The sequence below is a fragment of the Oncorhynchus keta genome, chromosome 4, assembly GCF_023373465.1.
Source record: "Oncorhynchus keta strain PuntledgeMale-10-30-2019 chromosome 4, Oket_V2, whole genome shotgun sequence".
NCBI classification, from domain to species: Eukaryota; Metazoa; Chordata; class Actinopteri; order Salmoniformes; family Salmonidae; genus Oncorhynchus; species Oncorhynchus keta.
This window is the reverse complement of record NC_068424.1, coordinates 21519478-21530578: the sequence shown is the minus strand read 5'-3', so window position 1 is coordinate 21530578 and position 11101 is coordinate 21519478. Positions and strand designations below refer to the sequence as shown.

The window sequence follows — 11101 nt, the reverse complement described above, 5'->3', positions numbered from 1 at the left end:
ATTTTACTACATTAAGTGTGCTCATATGAGTCATATACAAGACCTTTAGCGCATAGGGAAAACATTACTGAGAAAATGTTTGTGACTGGTAAACATTTGAAAGGTGAAACATTTCTCCATTGTTTCAACAAGGACCCTCACACAATGGCTCCATTGTGACCTACTGTATACAAGATTTCAATTTGAAATTGAAAGTTTCTCATAGCAGGAAAAAGTATCCTACAGCCACAGGAAATGTAAATTATTGTGTGGATTATAATTAATGGACATTTTTGCTGGGGGCGATACATTTTTCGTTAGGGCAAATCAAGAGTGAAATTTAAAAATGGAAATCACAAACTTTATAAGCCTTTCTAAACCTTGAAGACACTACGAGTGTCCTGCAACAACAGGGTGATCAAATGAAGATCCTACATTTGTATGCTGTCTTTTCTAAAGAGTCTATGATATTTTCTCGCCATATGAAGGTCATCCTTGAGCTGCGTATAGATCTTTCTCCTTCGTGCTTTGGCTCTCCTTTGTTCCTCTCACCGGAGAAGCCATGCAGTTTTGAAAGTAGCCACACGTAGTGTTGCCTCCCTCCTTCCCCTCACTCTCTTTTTCATTCCCTCTCGCTCTCTCTCTCTTTCATTCTCTCTCTCTCTTTTTCATTCTCTCTCGCTCTCTCTTTTTCATTCTCTCTCATTCTCTCTCTCTTTTTCATTCTCTCTCTCGCTCTCTCTCTTTTTCATTCTCTCTCTCGCTCTCTCTCTTTTTCATTCTCTCTCTCGCTCTCTCTCTTTTTCATTCTCTCTCTCTCACTCACTCACTCTCTCACTCTCTCACACACCATACACTGAAAATGCACCCAGTTGCTATCGACCATTCTGGTCTGCTGTTCCGGTATCTTTCCTCAACTGATGAATCGGATTAAATAAACATTAACAATTAGGAAAAAGGCCATACAGTGGGACAAGAGTTGAAACACCAGCTATGTATATGCATATGAGTTCTTTGGTGTGAGGAGTCAATCATATCCTATCAGGGAGTGGGTAATAACATATTGCTGCCAGGGCCAAATTGCAGATTCATTTGATGAAGCACTAATCAAAGTTGATTGGTCGCTTGCACAAATTTGCAGATGTTATCGCAGGTGCAGCGAAATGCTTGTGTTTCTAGCTCCAACAGTGCAGTAATATGAGCAATAAGCAATGTCAGAGACCGGAATATAAATATATACAGTTGAAGTCAGAAGTTTACATACACTTAGGTTGGAGTCATTAAAACTCATTTTTTCAACCACTCCACAAATGTCTTGTTAACAAACTATAGTTTTGGCAAGTCAGTTCGAACATCTACTTTGTGAATGACACAAATAATTTTTCCAACAACTGTTTACAGACAGATTATTTCACTTATAATTCATTGTATTACAATTCCAGTGGGTCAGAAGTTTACATACACCAAGTTGACTGTGCCTTTAAACAGCATGGACAATTCCAGAAAATGATGTCATGGCTTTAGAAGCTTCTGATAGGCTAACTGACATCATTTGAGTCAATTGGAGTGTACCTGTGGATGTATTGCAATGCCTACCTTCAAACTCAGTGCCTCTTTGCTTGACATCATGGGAAAATCAAAAGAAATCAGTCAAGACCTCAATAAAAAAAATTGTAGACCAACACAAGTCTGGTTCATCCTTGGGAGCAATTTCCAAGCGCCTGAAGGTACCATGTTCATCTGTACAAACAATAGTACACACGTATAAACACCATGGGACCACACAGCCGGCACACCGCTCAGGAAAGAGACGCGTTCTGTCTCCTAGAGATGAACACACTTTGGTGCGAAAAGTGCAAATCAATCCCAGAACAACAGCAAAGGACCTTGTGAAGATGCTGGAGGAAACCGGTACAAAAGTACCTATATCCACAGTAAAACAAGTTCTATATCGACCTGAAAGGCCGCTCAGCAAGGAAGTAAAAGTACGATCTGCTCCAAAACTGCCATAAAAAAGCCAGACTACGGTTTATAACTGCACATGGGGACAAAGATCGTACTTTGTGAAGAAATGTCCTCTAGTCTTGTGAATCAATAATAGAACTGTTTGGCCATAATGACCATCGTTATGTTTGGAGGATAAAGGGGGAGGCTTGCAAGACGAAGAACACCATCCCAACCGTGAAGCACGGAGGTGGCAGTATCATGTTGTGGGGATGCTTTGCTGCAGGAGGGACTGGTGCACTTCACAAAATAGATGGCCTCATGAGGCAGGAAAATGATTTGGATATATTGAAGCAACATCTCAAGACATCAGTCAGGAAGTTACAGCTTGGTGGCAAATGGGTCTTCCAAATGGACAATGACCCCAAGCATACATCCAAAGTTGTGGCAAAATGGCTTAAGGACAACAAAGTCAAGGTATTGGAGTGGCCAATGCTACCAAATACTAATTGAGTGCATGTAAACTTCTGACCCACTGGGAAAATGATGAAAGAAAAAAAGCTGAAATAAATCATTATATCTAATATTATTCTAACATTTCACATTCTTAAAATAAAGTATAAAGTGGTGATCGAAACTGACCTAAGACAGGGAATTGTTACTCGGATTAAATGTCAGGAATTGTTGAAAAACTGAGTGTAAATTTCCGCACTGTCCATTCTGTCTTTAAACATCATTATATATATATATACAGTGGGGAGAACAACAACTGATGATTTTGCAGGTTTTCCTACTTACAAAGCATGTAGAGGTCTGTCATTTTTATCATAGGTACACTTCAACTGTGAGAGAAAATCACATTGTATGATTTTTAAGTAATTCATTTGCATTTTATTGCATGACATAAGTATTTGATCACCTACAAACCAGTAAGAATTCCAGCTCTCACAGACCTGTTAGTTTTTCTTTAAGAAGCCCTCCTGTTCCCCACTCATTACCTGTATTAACTGCACCTGTTTGAACTCGTTACCTGTATAAAAGATACCTGTCCACACACTCAATCAAACAGACTCCAACCTCTCCACAATGGCCAAGACCAGAGAGCTGTGTAAGGACATAAGGGATAAAAATGTAGACCTGCACAAGGCTGGGATGGGCTACAGGACAATAGGCAAGCAGCTTGGTGAGAAGGCAACAACTGTTGGCACAATTATTAGAAAATGGAAGAAGTTCAAGATGACGGTCAATCACCCTCGGTCTGGGACTCCACGCAAGATCTCACCTCATGGGGCATCAATGATCATGAGGAAGGTGAGGGATCAGCCCAGAACTACACGGCAGGACCTGGTCAATGATGGGAAGAGAGCTGGGACCACAGTCTCAAAGAAAACCATTAGTAACACACTACGCCGTCATGGATTAAAATCCTGCAGCGCACGGTTCCCCTGCTCAAGCCAGCGCAAGGTCCCCCTGCTCAAGCCAGCGCATGTCCAGGCCCGTCTGAAGTTAGCCAATGACCATCTGGATGATCCAGAGGAGGAATGGGAGAAGGTCATGTGGTCTGCTGAGACAAGAATAGAGCTTTTTGTTCTAAACTCCACTCGCTGTGTTTTGAGGATGAGGATGAGTACAACCCCAAGAACACCATCCCAACCGTGAAGCATGGAAGTGGAAACATCATTCTTTGGGGATGCTTTTCTGCAAAGGGGACAGGATGACTGCATCGTATTGAGGGGAGGATGGATGGGGCCATGTATCGCGAGACCTTGGCCAACAACCTCCTTCCCTCAGTAAGAGCATTGAAGATGGGTCGTGGCTGGGTCTTCCAGCATGACAACGACCCGAAACACACAGCCAGGGCAACAAAGGACTGGCTCCGTAAGAAGCATCTCAAGGTCCTGGAGTGGCATAGCCAGTCTCCAGACCTGAACCCAATAGAAAATCTTTGGAGGGAGCTGAAAGTCTGTATTGCCCAGAGACAGCCCCGAAACCTGAAGGATCTGGAGAAGGTCTGTATGGAGGAGTGGGCCAAAATCCCTGCTGCAGTGTATGAAAACCTGGTCAAGAACTACAGAAAACGTATGATCTCTGTAATTGCAAACAAAGGTTTCTGTACCAAATATTAAGTTCCTATTTTCTGATGTATCAAATACTTATGTCATGTAATAAAATGCTAATTAATTACTTAAAAATCATACAATGTGATTTTCTGGATTTTTGTTTTAGATTCCGTCTCTCACAGTTGAAGTGTACCTATGATAAAAATGTTCTACATGTTTTGTAAATAGGAAAACCTGTAAAAACCTGCAAAATCGGCAGTGTATCAACTACTTGTTCTCCTCACTGTATGTATGTATGTATATATATATATATATATACACACCTACTCATTCCAAAGTTTTTCTTTATTTGTACTATTTTCTACATTGGTGGAGTGCTGCAGAGATGGTTGTCCTTCTGAACTGTTCTTGCATCTCCACAAAGGAACTCTAGAGCGTTGTCAGAGTGACCATCGGGTTCTTGGTCACCTCCCTGACCAAGGCCCCTCATGAACCTGGTTGAGAGAATGCAAAGATTGTACAAAGATTGTACAAATCATCAAGGCAAGGGTAGCTACTTTGAAGATTTTCTCAAATGTGTTATTTCATAGTTTGATGTCTTCATTATTATTCTACAAGGTTGAAAATCGTAAATATAAAGAAAAACCCTGGAATGAGTCGGTGTGTCCAATCTTTTGACTGGGACTGTATATACAGCTCCTTCGGAAAGTATTCAGACCCCTTGACTTTTTCCACATTCCACAATCTATACACAATAACCCATAACCCTTAATGATAGAAGTGAAAAAACGTTTTTTATTTTTTTATTTGTATAAAATGTATTTACATAAGAATTCAGATCCTTTGCTATGAGACTCAAAATCTAGCTCAGGTGCATCCTGTTTCCATTGATCATCCTTGAGTTGTTTCCACAACTTCATTGGAGTCCACCTGTTGTAAATTCAATAGATTGGAAATGATTTGGAGAGGTACACACCTGTCTATATAAGCTCCCACAGTTGAAAGTGCATGTCAGAGCAAAGATCCAAGCCATGAGGTTGAAGGAATTGTCCGTAGACCTCAAAGACAGGATTGTGTCGAGACACAGATCTGGGGAAGGGCACCAAAACATTTCTGCAGTATTGAACGTCCCTATTCTTAAATGGAAGAAGTTTGGAACCACCAAAAATCTTCCTAGAGCTGGCCACCCGGCCAAACTGAGCAATCTGGGGAGAAGGGCCTTGGTCGGGGATGTGACCAAGAACACGATGGTCACTCTGACGGAGCTTTAGAGTTCCTCTGTGGAGATGGTTGTCCTTCTGGAAGATTATCCCATCTCTGCAGCATTCCACCAATCAGGCCTTTATGGTAGAGTGGCCAGACAGAAGCCACTCCTCAGTAAAAGGCACATTACATTCTGCTTGGAGTTTGCCAAAAGGCGCCTAAAACAAGATTCTCTGGTCTGACAAAACCAAGATTGAACTCTTTGGCCTGAATGCCAAGCGTCACATCTGGAGGAAACCTGGCACCATTCCTACGGTGAAGCATGGTGGTGGCAGCATCATGCTGTGGGGATGTTTTTCAGCGGTCGGGACTGGGACACTAGTCAGTATTGAGGCAACGATTAACGAAGCAAAGTACAGAGAGCTCCTTGATGAAAACCTGCTCCATGGCACTCTGGACCTCCGACTAGGGCGAAGGTTCACCTTCCAACAGGACAACCACACTAAGCACACAGCCAAGACAATGCAGGAGTGGCATCGGGACAAGTTTCTGAATGTTCTTGAGTGACCCAGCCAGAGACTGGACTTAAACCCAATTGAACATCTCTGGAGAGACCTGAAAATAGCTGTGCAGCAACACTTCCCATCCAACCAGACAGAGCTTGAGAAGATATGTAGAGAAGAATGAGAGAAACTCCCCAAATACAGGTGTGCCAAGCTTGTAGCGTAATACCCAAGAAGAGTCAAGGCTGTAATTGCTGCCAAAGGTGCTTCAACAAAGTGCTGAGTAAAGTGTTTGAATACTTGATTGAAATTGAAATGTTTTTGTTTTTATTTACAAATTAGCAACAATTTCCAAAAAAGGTTTTGCTTTGTCATGATGGTGTATTGTGTGTAGATTGATAAGGGAAAAAACAATTTAGTCAATGTTAGAATAAGGCTGTAAAGTAACAAAATGTGGAAAAGGTCAAAGGGTCTGAATACTTTCCACATTTACTTTATATATATATATATATATATATATATATTATATATATATATATATATATATATATATGTATGTGGTGTTTAAAGATAGTATGGACAGTACGTGAAGAGAAAAGGTGTGTACATCAGTATTATATAAATATATATATATGTGTAGGGTGAGCCATGACTAGAATACAGTATATTCAATTGAAGAGGTAAAGCAGTATGTAAACATTAATAAAGTGACCAGTGTTCAGTGACTATCTACATGGGCATCAGTCTCTAAGGTGCAGGGTAGAGTACCGGGTGGTATCCAACTAGGACAGTGACTAAGGCTAGTAGTGACTGTTTAACATTTTGATGGCCTGGAGATAGAAGCTGATTCACAGACTCTCGGCTCCAGCTTTGTTGCACCTGTATTGCCTCCGCCTTCTTGAGGGTATTGGGGTGAACAGGCCGTGGCTCGGACATCTGAGATTCTTGATAATCTTCTTGGCCTTCCTGTGACACCGGGTGCTATAGATGTCCTGGAGGGCAGGCAGTGTTCCTGGTGATGCAATGGGCTGACCGCACCACCCTCTGGAGAGCCCTGTGGTTGCGGACGATGCAATTACCTGACCAGGTGGTGAAGGACCCATTTCAGGTTGTCAGTGATGCGCACTCCAAGGAACTTAAAGCTTTCGTATGAGCGTAATATCCGTTAATTCAATTTTATGACACCATCCTCGACATGCTGAAATGCCAGAGCAGCAGTTAGCACTTCACTAAGCCCTCGTCTCACCTTAGCTTACCTCTGATTTACAAGGGGTCATACAAGTGTGACTACGGAACCACTGCCACAACACAACCATAATGGCCTGGTCCCTGTCCTGAACATAAACATAGACTCCATACAGACCAGCTGCTAATGCATGCCTGTTAACACGTGCAGTATGTATCCATAAGGAAATTGTGTCATTAAAAAACAGACCTAATAACCTGCCCAGGGACTGCGGTAGAAAATTTGCCGGCTGGCTAAAACCGTCACTTTTACTGAAACGTTGATTAATGTGCACTGTCCCTGTAAAAATCAAAACAAACTCAAATGTAAACCTTAACCAGGTAATGAAAGGTGTCTGGGAAATAGGTCTACATCAAAAAAATACATCATGTGACGTGGGAAAAGACGTCAGTTTTGTCCGCTTGTTATATGCTATGTGCTTATCACATTTTGCTTATAGCTGTGTTCTATAAATACAGCATACAGACTCAGTCCTCTCTCTTTCTCTTTCCAATGGTTAATGGGGGTGTTATACACCAAAGCGCTGATGATAATTCATGAAACCCCTGAGCAACTTGTTTTGCTGTTTCCATGGGGGTTCTATAAATTGGTAAGCTGTTGATTATTTTGTGGTAGAGGCAGCAATGCATGAGGTGCATCGGGGCAGCAGGGGATGAGGGGAATCAGGGCAGCAAGGGATGGGGGGCATCAGGGCAGCAGGGGATGAGGAGAATCAGGGCAGCAGGGGATGGGGGGAATCAGGGCAGCAGGGGATGAGGGGAATCAGGGCAGCAGCAGGGGATGAGGGGAATCAGGGCAGCAGGGGATGAGGGGAATCAGGGCAGCAGGGGATGGGGGGCATCAGGGCAGCAGGGGATGAGGGGAATCAGGGCAGCAGGGGATGGGGGGCATCAGGGCAGCAGGGGATGAGGGGAATCAGGGCAGCAGGGGATGAGGGGAAACAGGGCAGCAGGCGATGGGGGTCATCAGGGCAGCAGGGGATGGGGGGCATCAGGGCAGCAGGGGATGGGGGCATCAGGGCAGTAGGGGATGGGGGCATCAGGGCAGTAGGGGAAGGGGGCATCGGGGCAGTAGGGGAAGGGGGCATCGGGGCAGCAGGGGATGAGGGGAAACAGGGCAGCAGGGGATGGGGGGCATCGGGGCAGCAGGGGAAGGGGGCTTCAGGGTAGCAGGGGATGGGGGGCATCAGAGGATGAGGGGAATCAGGGCAGCAGGGGATGGGGGGCATCAGGGCAGCAGAGGATGAGGGGAATCAGGGCAGCAGGGGATGAGGGGCATCAGGTTTGGCTATTACAGGCGGTGGTTGAGGCGCTGCACGTTGGCCCCAGAGAATTTTTCTTTTTTTATATTTTTCTTTGACCTTTTTTTACCTTTATTTAACTAGGCAGAAACAATCACATACACACAAGCCCTCCCACATGCTCACAATCACACACGTTAATACAGAAGCAAATACACTGATGACTTGCTGACACACACAGCCACAAACAAGCACATACAGTGCCTTGTGAAAGTATTCGGCCCCCTTGAACTTTGCGACCTTTTGCCACATTTCAGGCTTCAAGCATAAAGATATAAAACTGTATTTTTTTGTGAAGAATCAACAACAAGTGGGACACAATCATGAAGTGGAACGACATTTATTGGATATTTCAAACTTTTTTAACAAATCAAAAATTGAAAAATTGGGCGTGCAAAATTATTCAGCCCCCTTAAGTTAATACTTTGTAGCGCCACCTTTTGCTGCGATTACAGCTGTAAGTCGCTTGGGGTATGTCTCTATCAGTTTTGCACATCGAGAGACTGAAATTTTTCCCCATTCCTCCTTGCAAAACAGCTCAAGCTCAGTGAGGTTGGATGGAGAGCATTTGTGAACAGCAGTTTTCAGTTCTTTCCACAGATTCTCGATTGGATTCAGGTCTGGACTTTGACTTGGCCATTCTAACACCTGGATATGTTTATTTTTGAACCATTCCATTGTAGATTTTGCTTTATGTTTTGGATCATTGTCTTGTTGGAAGACAAATCTGCGTCCCAGTCTCAGGTCTTTTGCAGACTCCATCAGGTTTTCTTCCAGAATGGTCCTGTATTTGGCTCCATACATCTTCCCATCAATTTTAACCATCTTCCCTGTCCCTGCTGAAGAAAAGCAGGCACAAACCATGATGCTGCCACCACCATGTTTGACAGTGGGGATGGTGTGTTCAGGGTGATGAGCTGTGTTGCTTTTACGCCAAACATAACGTTTTGCATTGTTGCCAAAAAGTTCAATTTTGGTTTCATCTGACCAGAGCACCTTCTTCCACATGTTTGGTGTGTCTCCCAGGTGGCTTGTGGCAAACTTTAAACAACACTTTTTATGGATATCTTTAAGAAATGGCTTTCTTCTTGCCACTCTTCCAAGGCCAGATTTGTGCAATATACGACGTATTGTTGTCCTATGGACAGAGTCTCCCACCTCAGCTGTAGATCTCTGCAGTTCATCCAGAGTGATCATGGGCCTCTTGGCTGCATCTCTGATCAGTCTTCTCCTTGTATGAGCTGAAAGTTTAGAGGGACGGCCAGGTCTTGGTAGATTTGCAGTGGTCTGATACTCCTTCCATTTCAATATTATCGCTTGCACAGTGCTCCTTGGGATGTTTAAAGCTTGGGAAATCTTTTTGTATCCAAATCCGGCTTTAAACTTCTTCACAACAGTATCTCGGACCTGCCTGGTGTGTTCCTTGTTCTTCATGATGCTCTCTGCGCTTTTAACGGACACAATTCCTGACATGTAATCCTAGTAAAAATGTCCTTTCTTGGGTCAGTTAGGATCATAACTTTATTTTAAGAATGTGAAATGTCAGAATAAGAGTAGAGAATGATTTATTTCAGCTGTTAGTTCTTTCATCACATTCCCAGTGGGTCAGAAGTTTACATACACTCAATTAGTATTTGGTAGCCTTGCCTTCAAATTATTTAACTTAGGTCAAACGTTTCTGGTAGCCTTCCACAAGCTTCCCACAATAAGTTGGACGAATTTTGGCCCATTCTTCCTGACAGAGCTGGTGTAACTGAGTCATGTTTGTAGGCCTCCTTGCTCGCACATGCTTTTTCAGTTCTGCTCACAAATTCTCTATAGGATTGAGGTCAGGGCGTTGTGATGGCCACTCCAATACCTTGACTTTGTTGTCCTTAAGCCATTTTGCCACAACTTTGGAAGTATGCTTGGAGTCATTGTCCGTTTGGAAGACGCATTTGCAACCAAGCTGTAACGTCCTGACTGATGTCTTGAGATGTTGCTTCAATATATCCACGTAATTTTCCTGCCTCATAACGCCATCTATTTTGTGAAGTGCACCAGTCCCTCCTGCAGCAAAGCACCCCCACAACATGATGCTGCTACCCCTGTGCTTCACAGTTGGGATGGTGTTCTTCGGGTTGTAAGCCTCCCCCTTTTTCCTCCAAACATAACAATGGTCATTATGGCCAAACAGTTCTATTTTTGTTTCATCAGACCAGAGGACATTTCTCCAAAAAGTACGGTCTTTGTCCCCATGTGCAGTTGCAAACCGTGTCTGGCTTTTTTATGGAGGTTTTGGAACAGTGGCTTCTTTCTTGCTGAGCGGCCTTTCAGGTTATGTCGATATAGATACTTTTGTACCCGTTTCCTCCAGCATCTTCACAAGGTCCTTTGCTGTTGTTCTGGGATTGATTTGCACTTTTCGCACCAAAGTGTGTTCATCTCTAGGAGACAGAACGAACGTGTCTCCTTCCTGAGCGGTATGACGGTATAGTACTTGCGTACTATTGTTTGTACAGATGAACGTGGTACCTTCAGGCATTTGGAAATTGCTCCCAAGGATGAACCAGACTTGTGGAGGTCCACAATTTTTTCTGAGGTCTTGACTGATTTCTTTTGATTTTCCCATGATGTCAAGCAAAGAGGCACTGAGTTTGAAGGTTGGCCTTGAAATACATCCACAGGTACACCTCCAATTGACTCAAATGATGTCAGTTAGCCTATCAGAAGCTTCTAAAGCCATGACATAATTTTCGGGAATTCTCCAAGCTGTTGAAAGGCATAGTCAATTTAGTGTATTTAAACTTCTGACCTGCTGGAATTGTGATACAGTGAATTATAAGTGAAATAATCTGTCTGTAAACAATTGTTGGAAAAATTACTT

General features: G+C 43.3%; 1 protein-coding gene across 1 annotated transcript; it reads right to left on the bottom strand.

The window, feature by feature from the left end:
• Nucleotides 1–7800: 7800 nt before the first annotated feature.
• LOC127929802 (uncharacterized) lies at nt 7801–8163 on the bottom strand. The gene has a single exon (XM_052518234.1). The coding sequence runs from the start codon at nt 8161–8163 to the stop codon at nt 7801–7803; it is 363 nt and encodes a 120-aa protein (XP_052374194.1).
• Between the last annotated feature and the right edge of the window lie 2938 nt (nt 8164–11101).